The sequence below is a fragment of the Pelodiscus sinensis genome, chromosome 30, assembly GCF_052426305.1.
Source record: "Pelodiscus sinensis isolate ZL-2025 chromosome 30, ASM5242630v1, whole genome shotgun sequence".
NCBI classification, from domain to species: Eukaryota; Metazoa; Chordata; order Testudines; family Trionychidae; genus Pelodiscus; species Pelodiscus sinensis.
In genome coordinates, this window is record NC_143081.1 from 5426199 (window position 1) to 5444899 (window position 18701).

At 54.1% G+C, this 18701-nt stretch overlaps 2 protein-coding genes across 2 annotated transcripts in view; both read left to right on the forward strand.

Moving 5' to 3' along the window:
- LOC149521034 (leukocyte immunoglobulin-like receptor subfamily A member 3) overlaps nt 1-18701 on the forward strand; it is a 1043054-nt gene that overhangs the window by 372021 nt on the left and 652332 nt on the right. The window lies entirely within an intron of this gene.
- Nucleotides 7748-8710, forward strand: LOC142821233 (olfactory receptor 10A4-like). Its single transcript, XM_075912080.2, has one exon. The coding sequence runs from the start codon at nt 7748-7750 to the stop codon at nt 8708-8710; it is 963 nt and encodes a 320-aa protein (XP_075768195.2).

Sequence of the window (18701 nt, forward strand, 5' to 3'; positions counted from 1 at the left end):
GCTCTAAAATGCCAAACCTGCCACGTCTGGAGTCATTATCCCCGTGGCAACTGCTGCTCCTGGGTGTGGCTGGCATGTCCCTGCAGCCCCTGAGAGGCAGAGCAGGGAGTCGCCACACGCTGTCCTTCCCTGCGGACACCACTCCTGCAGCTCCCATTGATCAATATCAGGGAGCTGTGGCATCAGAGTCTGTAGCTGAGGGGCAGCACCTCAAACCATTGAGCCACTGCTGTAATTGCCAGCTGCTGTGAGGAGGGCCGTGGGACCAGAGCAGGCGTGAGTCTGACCTGGCTCTGCTGCTCCATCCCTGGGCCAGCTGTCCCCAGCCATTCCCAGGCTATGTCTACACTGGTGGATTCTTGCACAAGAACACGTCCACACTGCCATGTGCTTTTGAGGAAGAACATCCATGGCAGTGTGGATGCTCACTTGTGCAAGAAAGCTCTGATGGCCATTTTACCCATAGGGATTTCTCGCGCAAGAAACCCCTGCCACGCGTCCACACAGCCCTCTTGCACAAGAGCTCTTACACTTGTTAGAACAGAGTGTAGCTCTTGCGCAAGAAGCCCTCTCTTCCCACACTTGAAGCTATATCTAAACCTGTGGGTTCTTGCAAAAGAAGAGCCGTTCTTCTGCAGAGTGTCCACACTGCCCACCCACTGTTGTGCAAGAAGATTTACACTACGGCTTAGTAAAAGACGACCTCTTGCACAAGAGCTATGCTCTTTTCTTACAAGTGTAAGTTTTCTTGCGCAAGAAGGCAGTGTGGTTGCACAACAGGGGTTTCTTCACAAGAAAGCCCTATGGCTAAAATGGCCATCAGAGCTTTCTTCTGCAAGGGTATGTCTACACTAGCCCCCTAGTTCGAATTAGGGAGTCTAATGTAGGCATTCGAAGTTGCAAATGAAGCCCGGGATTTTAATATCTCGGGCTTGATTTGCATCTTCCCATCTGGTTGCCATTTTTCAATCCCCCTAGTCCGAATTAACTACCCACGATTACACACGGCAGTGAAACATTAACTTGAACTAAGTCCTTAGTTCGAGTTAACTGTTACACTTCCTGGAATGAGGTCATCCATGTGTAGCCCCTGACAATAGAGGCTAGAGACACCATCCCTGCCTATTCTGTATAATAGCCAATGATGGACCAATCCTCCATGAATTTATGTAGCTCTTTTTTTCAACCCTGTTAAAGTCCTGAGCTTCACACCATCCTCTGGCAAGGAGTTCCACAAGTTGACTGTGCCTTGCATGCAGAAAAACTTCTCTTTGCTTGTTTTAAACCTGCTGCCTCCTATTAATGTCATTTGATGGCCCCTAGTTCAACTTCTTTGGGAGTTAGTTCCCTGGCGTACAGCCCAGTGGCCAATACCAGGGTGACAGAGCAGGAGCTGCAGACTCGGTCTGGCATATCCAATTTCCCCGCAAGAGGCTTCTACAGAGCTGGGCGAACAGGGCCAGGGCCACAGGTTTCTTTTCTCACTTCTCAGGCAGGCTCCTGACCCCAGGCCCTGCTTGGGTGTGGTGCTGAGGTGTGGCAGGGAAAACTCCCCTTTCCTACAGATCATGGGAAGCTAGTTGCATTCCTCAGCCGGGGACAATTGACCATTCAGCTGCTGAGTTGCCACTTGACTTCAAAATGACTCATGGACACTGACACTGTCACAGCCAAGTCCTGGCCAGTCACAGCCCCTTGGGGGTTTTGGAACCAAGAGCACAGAGCAGGGACAGAAACCACCTGGGTTCATCACTGACCTCCAGTGAGGTGCAGGGACCCCAGAGCAGCACAGTCACTAGCGAGCAACCAGCCGGCCTGTCAAGCGCTGCAGTGTCGGACATGGCTCCATTCGCCACCTCTGGTGACGGGCTCTAATGACCATTTATACCCCATTTTAATCTGCCTTTAGTGGCTGAATGTGGGTGATGTAGCCTAGAAGTTTCCTGTCCCTTCCTGGCTCAGTATCAGCGTCTGTGGGGCACATTTTCACACACACTTCAGTGAATCTCGAAAGTGTCTGATGAATCAGTTGAATTTCAGCGAGGCAGAGACTGCTCAGCCTTAGCGATGAAGCCCCTTTGAAATTGGGATCCAAGCTCCCCAGTCGCTTAGATGTTCATTAAAATGACACCTGAACTGAACTGTTACAGACGCTGACAGGACAGGGACCTGGCTGTTCCTTTCCAAGGGCAACAGGAGGTTTGTTTCCAGACGGGGCAAGCTCAGCCAACCAAGCTGAGATTGTCAAACCCGCTTAAGGGAATTGGATGAGAATTTTGTGCCTAAACCACTGAGGCAGCTCTGACAAACTCAGCCACACAGCGTGTTCCTGGGATCCTCGTGTTATTTCTTGAGAGCCAGCGCAGCCCTCGCCCGCCACAGAGGGATTTGCTTTAGGGCTCAAAGTTTCTCCCCTCCCTGGGATTTTGCCTTTGAGACTAGAAGTTTGCATCTGCTGATGTCATCTAGAAACAGACCAAACACCAACTTTCCTCGCCGGTGACGTTCCCCGTGGGACTGGCACCCGGGGAGGCGGCCCCTGCCCGCACCAGGCTATACAGCTCAGCAGAGAAGATTTTCCCCAACTGACGCAGGGCTGTGGCGTGGGGCACGTCACTGGACAAGGAGAAGGAGCCTCAGTCGCTGCTCTGGGCTCTGATGTTCCATTGACCGGGCCGGGGCGCAGGGGAACGCGCCGGGCAGAGTTGGGCGGAGGAACCTGCCTCTGGCCCTGAGACGCTGCGTGCGGAGGTGGGAGCCGGGATCCCGTTGCTGCCCGACCTGCCTTGGAGGTAAATCAGCCGTTTCCTCCCTGCAGCCTGGTGCTCCAGGGTTGTGGAGCAACGTGGGTTTGGTAGGACACTAGTGGGGGGGGGGGGGGTGTTCATGGGGCACAGGACTCTGGTCTCTAGCAACCCTCCCACCCAAAAGGAGAAGATTTCAGATCAGCCAAGAGCTTTTAGCTCACAACTTCCCTTGTTCCCATCACCCTGGGATCTGGGCACCGCACTCTCTGGAACGTGTCTCTCCTCCCCCACCCTTTTGCACTGCTACCAGCCCAGCTTGGCAACGGGGTGTCCGGCACACGGTCCCCTGCCCTTGCGACAGGGCCCGGTACTGTCTAGACCATCCCTGATAGATGTGTATGTAACCTGTTCTTAAATATCTCCAGATAGGGAGATTCCACAACCTCCCTAGGCAACTTATTCCAGTGTTTAATCAGCTGCTTTTCCGGAAAAACTTGCCAGCTGTCTACACTGGCCACTTGAATTTCCACAAAACCACTGACTTCCTACTGTAAGAAATCAGTGCTTCTTGCGGAAATACGATGCTGCTCCCATTCGGGCAAAAGTCTATTTCCGAAAAACTTTTGAGGAAAAGGGCCAGTGTAGACAACAGAGATTTGTTTTCCACAAAAAAGCACCCATCACAAAAATGGCGATCGGGGCTTTTTTGCACAAAAGCACCTCTAGATTGGCAACAGACGCTTTTCTGCAATAAGTGCTTTTGCAGAAAAGCATCCTGCCAATCTAGATGCGCTTTTCCAAAAATGCTTTTAACGGAAAACTTTTCCATTAAATCATTTCCGGAAAATCATGCCAGTCTAGACGTAGCCTGAAAGTTTAAGCCCACTGCTTCTTGTCCTATCCTCAAAGGCAAAGAAGAACAATTTTTTCCCTCTTCCTTGTGACACCCATTTAGATACCTCAAAACCACTATTATGTCTTTTCTCAGTCTTCTCCTTTCCAAACTAAACAAGCCCAGTTATTTCAGTCTTCCCTCATAGGTCATGTTCTCTAGGCCTTTAATCATTCTTGACGCTCTTCTCTGGATCTTCTCCAGTTTCTCCACAACTTTCTTGAACTGTGGTGCCCAGAACTGCATAATCACTGCAGAGAAGAGTGGAAGAATTACTTCTCCTATCTTGCTCACAATACTCCTGTTAATGAGCCCAGAATCATGTTTGCTTTTTTTGCAGCACTGTCATAGTGTTGACTCATATTTAGCTCGTGGCAGAGTTGTTGACTCAAGTCTGACTTAAGTTGCCTCGGTGACTCAACTTGAAACTCGCCTGGGGTTCATTGTTTGTGACTTGACAATGATGACTTGAAGACAACACTGGCTTGTGGTCCGCTATGACCCCTAGATCTATTTCTGCAGGAGTCCTTCCTGGACAGTCACTTCCCATTCTGTTTGTGTGAAACGGATTGTTCCTTCTTCAGAGGAGGACTTTGCATTTGTCCTATTTACCTTAGACCATTTCTCCAGGTTGTGCAGATAATTTAGAATTATGATCCTATCCTCCAAAGCACGTGCCACCCCTCCCAGCTTCATATCATCTGCAAACTTAATAAGTATACTCTCTGCTGAGTTTACACTGGGCCACTTATTCCGGAAAAGCAGTTGCTTTTCCAGAATAAGCTGCGAGCTGTCTACACTGGCCCCTTGAATTTCCGAAAAAGCAGTGACGATCTACTGTAAAATTGTCAGTGTTTTTCCGGAAAAACTATGCTGCTCCCGCTTGGGCAAAAGTCCTTTTTCCGGAAAACTGTTCCGGAAAAGGGCCAGTGTAGACAGCCCAGTAGTCTTTTCCGGAAAAAAGCCCCAATCGCCAAAATGACGATTGGGGCTTTTTTCCGGAAAAGCGTCCGTGGCCAATGTAGACGTGCTTTTCTGGAAAAGCATCCTGCCAATGTAGACACTCTTTTTCCGGAAATACTTATAATGGAAAACTGTTCTGTTTTAAGCCTTTCCGGAAAAGGGTGTCATTGTAGACGTAGGCTCTATGTCAGTATCTAAATTGTTGATAAAGATATTGAACAGAACCAGTCCCAAAACAGACCCCCCCCTTCTTATGCCCTTCCAGCAGGATTGTAAACCATTAATAACTACTCTCTGAGAACAGTTTTCCAGACAGTTATGCACCCACCTTAGAGTAGCCCCATCTAATTTGTATTTGGTTTTCTCCAGATTTCAGTTGTGTTGATGTACACCCCAGACTTCTCTCAAGTACCCCTGAGGGTACTTATACCACTGGTTGTGAAACACTATTCTAAACCTACCCCATTCCCACTAGCATTCACTATGTCAGGCATTCCTTCATTATCAGACTTCTCGGTGAAGACTAAAACAAAGAAGTCATTAAGCACCTCTGCCATTTCTAAGTTTCTTGTTACTGTTTCTCCCTCCTCACTGAACAATGGGCCGTCCCTGTCCTTGGTCTTCTTCTTGGTTCTAATATATTTATAGAAAGTTTTCTTGTTTCCCTTTATGTCTGCAGCTAGTTTGAGCTCATGTTGTGCCTTTGTCTTTCTAATCTTGCCCCTGCATTGCTCTATTGCTTGCTCATATTCATCCTTTGATTTGTCCTATTTTCCACTTTTTATGTGACTCCTTTTTAATTTTTAGATCATGGAAGATCTCCTGGTTAAGCCAAGGTGGTCTTTTTCCGTAATTTCTATCTTTCCTATGCAGTGGAATAGCTTGCTTTTGGGCCCTTAATAATGTCTATTTGAAAAACTGACAACTCTCTTCAGTTGTTTTTCACCTCAGTCTTGCTTCTCATGGGACCTTATCTACTCTGAACTTACCAAAATCTGCTTTCCTGAAATTCACTGTCCCTATTTTGCTGTTTTCCCTTCTACCATTCCTGAGATTCATGAGTTCTATGATTTCATGACCGCTTTTACCAAAGCTACCTTCTACTTTCAAATTCTCAACCAGTTCCCCCCTATTTGTTAAAATCAAATCTAGAGCAGCTTCCCCAGTAGCTTTTTCAACCTTCTGAAATAAAAAGTTGTCTTCAGTGCAGTCCAAGAACTTATTGGCTAATTTGTGCCTCTCTGTGTTAGTTTCCCAGCTGATATCCTGCGCCCAAGGCAGCCCTGCAAACACTGGGCCTGCTTTCCACTCCCCTCCCTGCGGCACAGTGAGAGTCCTTCCCTGCCTGGTGGCCCTCGCAGGGCCATGAAGAGGGGGCGGGATGAGGCAGGGAGCACAGAGCTGGGAATCGCTGCTGTCTCAGGCCTGGGAGGAGACCTTGGCTGGGGCCGGCCTGGCGGAAAGGATTTCCTGCAATCTTATGGACTAATCTTTGATCTTATGTCTTTTCCCCATTTGTAACCAGTTTAATTGTTTACCTTTGTGGGGAACCAGCCGGGGCAGGCGGTAGGGGATGGGCAGGTCAGTGCCAACACGGGGCTGTGAGGAGACCCCACCTGTGAAAGCAGAGATACAGCGAGTCCCTTGCAACACCGAGGGGGAGGGCACAACATCGTGGGCTAGGTGCAGGGATGGAAGCTGCTCTAGCTCAAGGCAGGGTCCATCCAGAGCCAGGGCTAGGAGGAGAAGGAGGCAGCTGCAGCCCCTCAATCATTCTGGTTGTTCTCCGCTAGACTGTCTTCAATACCCAGCACCCTAGAACAGACTGTAAATGTCAAAGGGCGGGAGGACTGGGAGCTGCTATTTGCTGCCTAGTTCAAGGAGGGGTTTCTCCCCCCCCCCCATTAGCATCTGAGCCAGTTTGTGAGTCTGAGAGATTCTTGGGGGTTTAACTTTTGAGACACTTGCATCCCCCCTCCCCCCAGACGTGTGCGGGACAACGGGAAAAGTGATGTGGTGCCACGTTCCCACCACCAGGCGGAGCCTGTGGGCCCCTCGAGGCAGACCTGGGACAGAGCTCACAGTGTGACAGGGACTGGTGGGATGGCCCTGCCCGACTGCCCCACGTCTGTGTCTCAGATTCAGGCCCTGCAGCCACATGGGAGGGGCAAGGTTGGCGGGGAGCTCAAAGACTCAGTGACCAGAGAAATGCTGACCCACTCAGCCTCCCTCCTTCTCCTTCCCACGGTGGGATGCAGATCCTAACTCATGGCCCCTCCGAATGGAACATGGCGTCTAGCAGGTGTGACTGGGGGGTGCACGGTGGGTGTTTCTGGGCCTGTGAATAAGAAGAAGGAGTGGGAAAGGGGTTGGGAATGGGGGGTGGGGCACCAGGAATAGGGAAATGAGGAAGAGGGACCCAGGCAGGGCTCTGCAGCATGGGAGTTTGAAACATAGCAGAGGGACGGGGGAGCCCATCAGTGTCTGCGGCTGGGGGTTACAGGAAGGGGTCTATTGGGTGAATCGCGGTAGCCGGGGGAGAGGAAAACTCTATCGGCCCACAGAAATGTGCCTGACTGGTGCACAGGGCTTGGGAACCCACCTGCTTGGACGAAGGCCCAATACAAGTCTCAGTGTCTGCTCTTCAGACTGTGCCCTGCTGCTTTCTGCCTAAAGGAGCAGAACCAGGGGCCAGGCCAAGGAGAAACCCCTCACACCGGCCCTTACAGGTCCCAGGCCCATTTGCTTGGTTGGTTTCTCTGCTGGAGCCCACTGTCAAATATCCCCTCCTGGCCCAGCTCCCCAGTGAAATGGCCCCTCCCTCACTTGGCTTTTACCCACCAGGCAGTGACTGTCTGAACCAGTGTCTGTACCCCCTATTCAAGCCCAGCTCTGCAGGGTTTGAGTGCTCAGTGCTATCTCTTGAGACATTCCCGGGGTGGAGAGACACTGTCTGTTTCACCCGCCCTCTCTCAGATACTCAACCTGTCCCTGGGGCCCACAGACGGTGATTCCCTTCCCTGCCCTACATTCCTCACTCCGCTACCATGCCGGGGCTGGCAGAGGCAGGCGATGAAGACAAGGCTGCCATATTGTAATGAATGTTGCTCGCAGTGACCCTGTTTCTGTCTCACAGACACACCCCATGGAAAACCAGGAACAAGGAAACCAAACATCTGTTACAGAATTTGTCCTTCTGGGATTTGGGGATCTTCCTGGCCTGCAGCTTCCTCTCTTCCTCTTATTCCTCATGATCTACCTGGTGACCATAGCTGGGAATAGCCTTATCTTGGTGCTGGTTGTGGCTGATCAACACCTTCACACCCCCATGTACTTCTTCCTGGGCAACTTGTCCTGCTTGGAGATCTGCTACAGCTCCACCCTCCTACCCCGGCTGCTGGCCGGGCTCCTGGCTAGAGATTGGACAATTTCCTTCACCGGGTGTCTTTCACAATATTATTTCTTGGCTGCTCTGGCAGCCACAGAATGCCTTCTTCTATCAGTGATGTGCTATGACCGGTATCTTGCCATATGCAACCCACTGCACTATGCAGCCCGGATGAGTGGCAGGTCTTGCCTCCAGCTTGCTGGGGCATCTTGGCTAAGTGGCTTCATTGCTTCTGGTATAACCACAGTGTCAATATCCCAGTTAACCTTCTGTGGCCCCAATGGTATCGACCATTTCTTTTGTGACTTTATTCCCCTTGTAAAACTCTCCTGCAATGACCCTCTGCTGATGGACACGTTGGCATTTGCAGCCTGCTTGATTTTAATACTGGTCCCCTTCCTGCTCATCTTGGCGTCCTACATCTGCATCATCAGCACCATCCTCAGAATCCCTTCCAGCACCGGGAGGCAAAAGGCCTTTTCCACCTGCTCCTCCCACCTCATTGTGGTGAGCATTTACTATGGAACTCTCCTGGCTGCCTACATGTTCCCGACCACCGACCTCCTGAGCGACTTCAAGAAAGTTCTCTCTGTCTCCTACACCGTCCTGACACCCCTGGTCAATCCACTCATCTACGCCCTGAGAAACAGGGAGGTTCAGGACGCCCTGTGCAAAATGTGCAGGAAATTAAGAGTTCAAAGATACTCTTTGGCTTACTAAGGTGACAATGGAATAGCTGCAGCATGGGCCAGGGTAGGGCTAGAGTCAAAGCCTACAAAATAGAAGGTTCTATTTCCACTTGTGTCTCTGACCTTCCTGCCCTGTGCTTGCAGAGTCACAGCCCTGGGAGCAATGGGGGTGCAGGGACCTTTTCAAAACCCTCGCTCCGTGATATTTAGGACCAGTGGCTGATGGCCCCAGGGACGTACCAACAGGCTGCAGGGGCATGAAGTGGTGGCTACACAAAATGAAAAGATCTGGAAAGATTGAGCTCAGAAAGAGGTGCAGGTGTTTGTTGTGCGACCTGTGCATTGGGCTGGCTCTGCGCTGAGAGCCAACCAAGCAGGATGCATGTGTCCGGTCCAAGAAGACAGTACACCGGGGTGGCCAAACCATTCCAGACAAGGAGCCACAATAGCAGTGGAGACAGTGTGAATTGCTGACACAAAGTTGTTGGGAAAAAAAGAAACCATCGCCGTTCGGGTGGAAAATAGATGATAGTATATCTGTACCAGGGCACGGATTGTGGGGTTTTTGTTGTTGTTGTTGTTTTGCTTTGGTTAACAACTTTTCCCCGGGCCCTTTTTTGCACGGGAGGGTGGAAAGGGGAGGGAAAGGGAGCTTAATGACTTTGCCCTGGCTCTTCATGCTCTCGCCACTGCTGTTGTACCTCACAAAAAACGCACGAGGAAGGGGTGAGAGGTGCAAGCTCGGGGAGGGAATCTGGATGCAGAAGGAAGTATAGAAGAGGATGCTGACCAAGGGGTCCCCAGGTAGGACAGTTTTGGGATTAGAGGGAGGGTTGAGGTTGTGAGCAAGATGCAGGCTTGTAGCTGTGAGGGTGCACAAATGCTACGTCTACATTGGCATGATCTTGCGGAAATACTCTTTAACTCAAGAGTTCTTGTGATAAAGTATTTGCACGAGAGAGCAACTATATTGGCCAGGGCTGCGTCTAGACTGGCAAGTTTTTCCGCAAAAGTGGTTGCTTTTGCAGAAAAACTTGCCAGCTGTCTACACTGGCCGCTTGATTTTGCGCAAAAGCACTGACGTTCTACTGTCCAAAATCAGTGCTTCTTGCGCAAATGCTTTGATGTTCCCGTTCAGGCAAAAGCCCTTTTCCAGAAATGCTTGCTTCCAGATTGGGTCAGCTGGACCTGGGAACTGACTCCAATCCCCCAAAAGCTTCCGCACTTCACTTGTAAACGCCCTTTGCTCTTCTCTGCTCATGTTTTCCTGCTGCCCGCGGGGATACAGCAGAGATCTGCGTTCCCAGCAGTGGCAAGTTCAGACCTGATCACACAGACACTAAGGAGCTGGAGCCTGAGGACTTTGTTGCTGCGCCTGGCGCAGGATTCCCAGTGGAAGTGCTGCCCCCGCGCGGCTCAGGGAAGAACGATTCTGCCGCCTGAGTATTTCAACCAGCCTGTGTCTCGCACAGTAATAGCGGGCGGTGTCCTCGGCCTTCAGGCCGGTCATTTGCAGGTGCAGGAGGCTGCTGTGGTCATCTCTGGAGACGGTGAATCGGCCTTTTACCTAGTCACTATAGTATGTGGTCAAGCCGTGAATCTGGCTAAACCCTTCCCGGGAGCCTGCCGGACCCAGCCCATCCAATATCTGCTTAAGGTGAAGCCGGAGGTTTTGCAGAAGAGGCGCAGAGACTCTCCGGGCTTCTTCACATTCCCAAGGCCTTCGGGAGAGCATCGATCTATATATGGGCAGGGGGCTCTTCTCTGGGCTAGTCGGTCCCTTTGGAGCAACAGCGCCACCTGCTGATCAACACGCGGCACTTTCCCTACAGGAGATTTTACTAGATACGGGGGAGCGATTCCCGTGGCTTTTGCTCCTGCCTCTGACCTGGCCGGTCCCAGGGAGTCAAAGAGCTGTGGGGCTCTCCCGGGACTGCGCTGCACTTGCTAGAGAGCCCCGCAACTCTGCCCGTGGGCTCTGGAGGCTTCCCCCCTACAGGAAGCACTGGGCCTGCAGGACTCAGCCCTGCCACTCCCGGCTTGGGCCGCAGCATTCATGGTTTGGGAGGTGGGAGGGGGCAGGGACTGGGCCTTCGACAGGATGTTTGTGCTGGCGATTCAGGGGGGCGCCACAGATAAGGGATTCAATGGGGGGGGCGAGTACTGTGACTTCAAGGGGCACTGCGGGTTACGGATACAGCCTGGAGAGGTGCTGGAAACTCAGAGGGTTGCACCGGGTTCGGGGCTTCAGCCTGGGGGGCGCTGGGAATTCAGCATGGAAGGGGCTGCCAGGGATCAACATTTCAGCCCCACTGCAGGTGCAGGGATTTGGGGCTTCAGCACCGCAGCCTGAAATCCCCCCTCTGAGGAACCCTTCTTTGGGGTGCCCATGGGAGGGGTGACACAAACCTCTGACTCACCCCCGCACCCTGACCCCTCTATCACACACAGTCTGCCTGGTCTCTTACTGGCTGCCTGTCGTTCTGCCTCTGCGCCCTGCCTGAGAGCGCCCCCTGCTGGCACCGCCTGTCGCATTCACCTGAGTTTATCCCTCCCCCACGATAATACATTTCTGTAAATAGGGTGACCACCCGCCCCGTTTTTAACGGGACAGTCCTGTAGTTAAGTCCCCTGAAGATGTCTAGACGGGCGAATTGTCCAGTATTTGCAGCTCGTGGGCTCCCCCTGCTGGTCAGCTGGTGTCTCCTGCTGGTGGCTGGCAGGTGGGTGCGATTATTGCAGGAATATGTCACTGAAGCCGGTAGTGTTTTTAGGACAGAAACTGAGAGACTAGATCTGAGACCCCCTGGCCGGAGGCTGACACAACGGAACGGGGCTCTTGGCTTTAGCCGCCTCCCAGCCTGACTGCTCCCGTTTTAATTCTGTGCCTCAGGAAGCGATTAAACCGAGGAAGGCAGGGCCCGCACCCGGAGCCGCCTTTTAAAAAGTGTCTCGACTTGAGCAACCAGAATTGGAACCAAATCTCCCTGGTGAGACCTGCTGGAGGTACGAAGGGAGCCTGGAACCCCTGAGTCAGGGAGACCTTCTCGAGAGCTGCCTCCGGCTGGAACCCACAGCGACCAATGCCCGGCTGTTCCGTTCAGCACCGCTCCTCCCCGCTGTTCCCTCCCTCCGGAGCCCACCCCGAGTAGCGCCCTTTTTCCCCGGCTCGCTCTCCGCCCGCAGGGGCTAAAAGGCGTCAGCAGCCAGGGCCCCTCAGACTGTGTCACGAGCCCAGTAATACGTGGCGATGTCACCGGCCCGCAGGCTGCCCAGCTGCAGCCAGGCCGTGCTCATGGAGTTGTCTCTGGTGATGATGAATCGGCCCTGGAAGGCCGAGGCGTAGCCAGTGCTACCATCGGTAGGACAGATGTATCCCACCCAGTCCAGGCCTTTCCCGGGAGCCTGCCGCACCCAGTTGATACAGAAGCTGGTAAAGGTGTAGCCGGAGGTTTTACATGTCAGCTTCACAGACTCTCCAGGCTTCTTGATTTCTGCCCCAGACTGGATCAGCTGTATCTGGGAGCTGGCACCTGTTAATCATAAAAACACAGTTAATTCCCGTCTGTCCCCACCTTCCCAGATTTACCCAAGTCCCTCTGTTCCCCTCCTCACAGCAGAAGTTGATCAGCTTGTGTGAAAAAGAATCTACCCGCACCATCCTCCTGTGCTGTAAGGAGGGGCAGTTATCTCCATTTTGAAGAGGGAAAACTGAGGCAGGAAGGTTTTTCAGTGTGCTGTCTGAGTTTTTAGACACCCAATTCCCATTACAAACGATGAATGTGGGTATTAAAATCTTTATGGCGGTTTCAAAATCTCAATTTATGGTATTTGTTCCGCACCCATCCCTGTTCCAACCCACATGACTGATGCGTCCCAAACTCAACCGTTATTGATTATTGACGTGTGCTTATTGGTTATTGATTATGGATTGGAGGCACAGGTAGGTAGCTAGGTAGGCGGTTAGGTGTCCCTATTGCCTTATTAAGGGGTGTCTTGGCGCCCAGATCCCCTAGAGATCTTTGTAAATCTCAGCCTGATATTCCCAAGGACAAGGGGCTCTGTTTCTGGAAGAGTTTTGGCCGAGGCTCTTTTCCCGATAACCGCACGCTGGCAGGAGGGTTTGTGACACGTTAACTGGGCTCCGAGCGCTTTCATTGCATTGTCTGGAGGGGGGTCACGTTGGGTGGGCGGAGCAGGGGTATAACCGCGAACTGGCTCCAGGATCTCGGCTCCAGTCCCTGGCCTGACAGCCCCGTTTTGAAGGTGACCTGAATAAATGTGGATTTTTTCCCCGGATTCCAGCTTCGTGGTCAAATGTGACACTTTCCTGCCCCGTGTGGCTCTGTCCCATTGGTGAGCATGGGGACCATTTCTATCGCTTTGTCCTTAAGGTCCATGCAACTTGGCCATTGTTTTGCCCGCAGTGCGGCATTGGGGACAGGAGGTTTGTTTATTTGTGGTTTGAAGACAGTTTCCAGGATTGTCCCTGCACCGCACGAACTGCATCTTTCTTCCCGGTCAGAATGGGGGTGAGCGGGCAGCGTATTACGGACACGAAAGAGTTAATCCGTGACGTCAGAGCGTTGCATCCTGGCGGGCCCCGGACAGAGCTGTTTTGCGCGTGTCTCTGCTGCCCCCGTGCGGCGGACGCGGGAAGTTCCGCAGCTCTGGTTTGTGTACGAGCAGCCGCAGGGTCCGTGTCACTGTGTCTCTCGCACAGTAATAGCGGGCGGTGTCCTCGGGCTTCAGGCCGGTCATTTGCAGGTGCAGCAGGTTGTTGGGATTGTCCCTAGAGATGGTGAAGCGGCCTTTGACTGCATCCGCGTAATACGTGCTGCTCCCAGCACCGCTGCTGATACGAGCCACCCACTCCAGCCCCTTCCCGGGAGCCTGCCGAAACCAGTTCATCCAGTAGCTGCTGAAGGTGAAGCCGGAGGCTTTGCAGGAGAGGCGCAGAGAGTCTCCGGGCTTCTTCACATCCCCTCCGGACTCCACCAGCTCCTGGGACCGGGCACCTGCGAATAAAGGGATGTTAGAAGAACCGGTATAAAACCAGCGATAATTGTCTGGGCTTCTGGCTCTGACGTTGAATCAGGGGCATAAAATACCTTCCAAAGTTGCTACAATGAAAACAGCTGCCACCCAAAGTCGCATTGTCCCTGCTGCTGGAGGGAAAAGTTCTCCGGGGACTGGCTGGTCACTGCGCAGACCCAGGTAGCTGCGGCTTGTCTCTGCGGGTGGAGCCTGGGCAGAAAGAGAGACAGATTTAAACAGGAACCTCTCTCCCCTATTTGCATGACCCGCTGCTTATAATGGGCCCAACTTCCTTCCCTTAACACTGAATTTCTGGCCCGGCTTAAGGCGGGTTCAGACCGTCCCTCGCTGTGTCTGTGCAGTGATAAGCTCCGGGGCGGCGCGTTAAAGGGGAGAGAAGCAGCTGCCGGGTGTGAGCCCTTTCCCCTGTATTGAATCTAGATCCCGATTGTCATCTAGTTATCCCGTCGTGGGAAAGGGTCTCCGGGGCCCTGTCCGTGCGGACATCGGGGCAGGGGGTCAGTGAGTGGGGAGGGGTTGGGTCACAGGGCCGCACGGGGCTGGGACTCTCACCGGAGGGTTACAAGTCACCGGCTGGCGAGCGTGGTGTTTCCGGCAGCCTCTCCCCAGGTGCGGGCGGGGAATGCGGATTTGGAATCAATCCAGGGGGTAACCCGGGCTCACACAAACTGCAGGCGAAGGTGGCAAAGGGGAAGCAGGAGGAGCCGGTCACTGGAGCGGGGATTTGTGCAAAGGGGGCTCGGAGCGGGAGGGTCTGTCCAGCCGAGAGGCCCCTCCGGGTCTGACCGGCAGAGGGAGACAGGTTGGATTTGCTCCAGACAGCTGCAAACAGCGGAAGGGAGGGTAGGTGGGAGGCAGGAAAGTTCTGGGCTGTAGCCGAAGGAGGCCTGTGATTGTGGCAGGTCGGGAGCGGGGCTGGGACACACACTGGGGGAGGGGAAAGCTTTTGGCAGGGGTGTTAAAGCTTTTCCTGCAGGGCTCGCACCAGAGACAGCGCTCAGGAGTTCACAAGGCAAATTAGCGATCAACGCTACCCCAGCGAGCCACAGTGTTCCGAATGACAGGGAACATGTAGGGTCACAGCTAAATATTTATATCGAATATACTAATTTATATTAGTATAAATGCAAAGCCAAAGGGGATGCAGCTGCTGCTAAGGAAAGGCCCCGTGCATTACTCCTGCTGCTGGGATGAGGGAGGGAAAAACCGGAGTGAGAAGAGGGAATTGCTGTAGGTGCTGCCTGAGGCAGGGAGGAGAGGAACTGAGTGACCCGCTTTCTCTCAGGCAGTGTCTGTCAGAGACCAGAAGTGAACCCATCATTTCCCACCGATCCAGCCAGTGCCCTTCCCCTCAATGTACCTTTCCTCCCAGAATGCATTGCAGCCAGAGGGCTGATGTTTGGCGGTGTTGGGCCCCTGCAGATTTAATTGACATCAGGTGGAAACGTTCCGGTCCAGAACCGCTCAGATTCGGTCGCCTTGAAGTAACATTTCCTGAAGCGGTTCCCGAGTCTGAGAGTCTGAATTTGTCGGTGCCCAATGGGAGTCACAGGCAGCCTGGTCCCCCGAAGTGAATCACCCCCCACACCGGGAGCTGGGTCAGTCAGAGAGCCGGGCGCGGAGCATCTTGTGGTGATCAGGCCCCAGGCGTCTCCTTGCCGGTGTAACCGTCACCCCCTGGGTGCGCATTGCAGCGGGGCGCCGGGAAGCGCCGAGTTTCCCATTCCCAGGCGAAGGGGGCTAGGGCCGGATGAACGGGATTGGCCCCTGGGCTCCCACTGTCGGCTGTGCCCTGCCTGCCCCGTCCCTTGCAGGCCGCAGTGCCCATGTCTGGCTCCTCAGACATTCGCTTCCCCCGTCCGTGCGGGTCCCGCCTTTGCCCCTCGTCACTGGGTGTGTCTGGCGCAGCAACGGGGGGCGGCGTCTCCAGATGCCAGCGAGCCCAGCAGGAGATAAACTTCGTCAGTCGAGGTGTCCCTGGTGAAGGTGACACGAGGCCGGAGAGCCGGGCTGTGCTGTGTGGTCCCTCCCTGTGCAGCGATGCGGATGTACCCGCTCAACTCCGGCCCTGCCCGGGGAGCTGCGGGAACCAGGCCCAGTGGTAATCCCTGACAGAGACACCGGAGACTGAGGGTCGCTCCGGCTTCGCCGCCCCCGGTCCGGACGGGACCAGCTGCACCCGGGAGAGAACACCTGGGACAGAAAAGGAAGCGAACGTGACCCACGGGAACGTCTCCAGCTCGGTCCCTATTTCCCCGCTAGCGCAGAGACACTGACGGAGAACAGGGGCAAGAAAAGCAGCAGGGATTTCATGTTAGTTCTAATGCACTGAGGGAAACACTCCAGCGGACAGGGCCGGGCAGGTCTGTGTCTGACAGAGACTGAGGCTACTGGAACCGGGGGCTGGTGTTTAACCAGGAAGCCCCAAGCAGATTTGCAGGCGGTTTCCCCGACTGGGTGTAAGAGGCTGCAAGGGGTGAGCACTCATGTGACGGCGCGTTGGGGGTCCCCGTCTCCTGCACCCCAAAATGGCACAAACAGTGAAATAGAGGAAGTTTATTGCCTCTCCAGGATACAGCACAGCACAGATGGAATCTGGTCACAGAGCTGGGCTAGGATGCCTCAGGCCCCCTTGAGATGGGGGGAGACTGGGCCCCTAAACTCCAGCCCCTTTCCCTAGGCTGTCTCCTCCATGCTCCCAGACAGCAACTCACCCACTCTCTTCCAGCCCTGCCCCCCAGCCAGGGCAGCATTCCACCTTCCTTTGTTCCTCTCCATGGGGGGTGTCTGGTTCAACAGGTTTGGCAACACCTTTGCATAATAAGGTTTTCCCTGCTGGGTCTTGCTTCAGACAGCAGAGGTCACCACAGCCCAGCAAGTACCCCCACTACGTCACAACTCAGCATAAGGGTTATGTTCTCTGAAGGGCACGGGGGTCCCCTGTGTGCCCCGGACAGACCACCCGCTCAGCTGAGCTCTTTGCTGCTCTTGTAATTTACAGTGGGCCTAAGGTACGAGCTGCAGGTGGGGCGGGAGGGCAGCAGAGGGGGATGGGAGAACAGGGGAAGATTTGGAGTTTGCCGGTGGTTGCCTTGTGTAAACTTTAGCCCGGCAACACAGAGTGACACCGGTTTCACTCCTGCTCTGCGATATCCGTGCGTCGTTGCTTGTGTGAACCTTATGAAATCTGGACTCTTGGAGATTCTCCTTTCTCTGTTCCTGCCTTTCTCTGTGCGAGAGGAAAATGAGGCGTTAAGTGCCCCAAATGGCTGCACAGAAACAGCTTCCCCTTTTTGTACGGACCCTGCTGCGCTCCGTGTCAGTGTGTGTCTGGCAGGCGCAGTAATAGGTGGCGGTGTCCGCAGCTGTCAGCGAGCGGAGCTGCAGCGAGAACTGGTTCTTGGCGGTGTCTCTGGCGATGGTGATCCGGCTCTGCAAAGCCGGGGCGTAGTCGGTGCCACCGCTGGGTCCAGAGATACGCCCCATGAATTCTAAACCTTTCCCAGGAGCCTGCCGGATCCAGTTCCAGTAGTAGCCGGAAGAAATGGTGTAACCAGACACGGCGCAGCTCAGGGTGAGGGTCTCTCCGGGCTTCACCGCGCCCGGCCCGGACGGGACCAGCTGGACTTGGGACCGGACACCTGCACAGACACGAACCGTTACAGTTAGATCCTCAGCTCGCTCCCTGGGGCTTTGATCATCCCCCGGGTTTCCCCTCCCGACTCACAGGGCGAGAGGGCGAGTAACAGCAGCAGCGACACCGCGGGGCCCATCCTGGGAAACGGAGCAACGAGAAGGAGGAAAAACTGAAACTCGCTTCAGCCCCTGGGCAGGCGGGTCCCGGGGAACCCAGGGGCTGCGATTTAACCCGGGCCCAGGCGGGAGATTTGCATAAAGTCCGACACCCCGGTACCGCCCTAGGAAAGGGGCGGGGAGCACAGGAGTCTTAGCGCTTCTGCTCCGCTGCGGCCTCGTGGCTGGGTCACAGGGCAGGGAAATGAACAAGCGACCAGCGACCGCTGAGGGCTCCGGCCCTTTTCTTTCTCAGTGCGAGAAGCGGTGAGAACCCAGGCGGAGGGGTGGGGTGGCCCCCGCTGCTTTCAATCCCAGACGGGCTTTCATCACACAATTTAAGCAAAACGTAACATGAATTATTACTAGAATGAGGGAACCGACAGAACAAAGTCTCAGCTTCCAGCCAGACCCCCCGGTCCTGCCACCTGCGTGTGAAACTCTTCCTGGACTCCACAGGACAGAGCTGTTATTAAATGAACCCTCCTAAATCCAGGGGAGCTGGTGCAGGTACTGGCTCGTCTACTCTGAACGTCTGAGCCCAGGCGTCCGAGTGAGCTGGGTCCTGCTGAGTCACAGAGTGAACATGGGCAGTCGGTGCCCGGACAGAATCTCCAGGCAGGAATTGGAACCCGGTAGGTGTGTGCAGGCCTGTGTGATTGTAAACGAAAGCACTTCCGGTGCAGAGTGGGGCTAATTGTATGGGGGGGAGGGGAAATCCGTTTCATGGAACCCTTAAATCCCTCTTCTCCTGCTTCTTATTGTTTTCAACCCACAGTGTGTACAGGCAGCTCTACAGATACAAATGTCAAATATTTAATGGACACGCTGGGCACTAGAAGAAAAGCAGAACACACAGAGCTTAGAAGCTGGATCCTGCCTCCAGGGTTCCCCATTCTGACACAGGGTGGAGTTGGCAAAGGAGTTTTTCAAGCGATGGACACACGCCCCGGGGAGCTGGAATTCTCCGATCTCTGGGTCCCTTTGAACATCCCAGCCAGGCGCTCGGACGGGCTGGGGACAGGCTGTTTCTCAGGGCTGCGCAGCGCGCTCAGACGCAGCGCTCAGTAATAGCTCAGGGCGGGCGAGCTGTCGCAGAGAAGATGTGAAAGGGGCTGGGATATTCCGCATCATTCAGAGGAGATCGCAGATTAGGGGGCTATTTCCAGGGA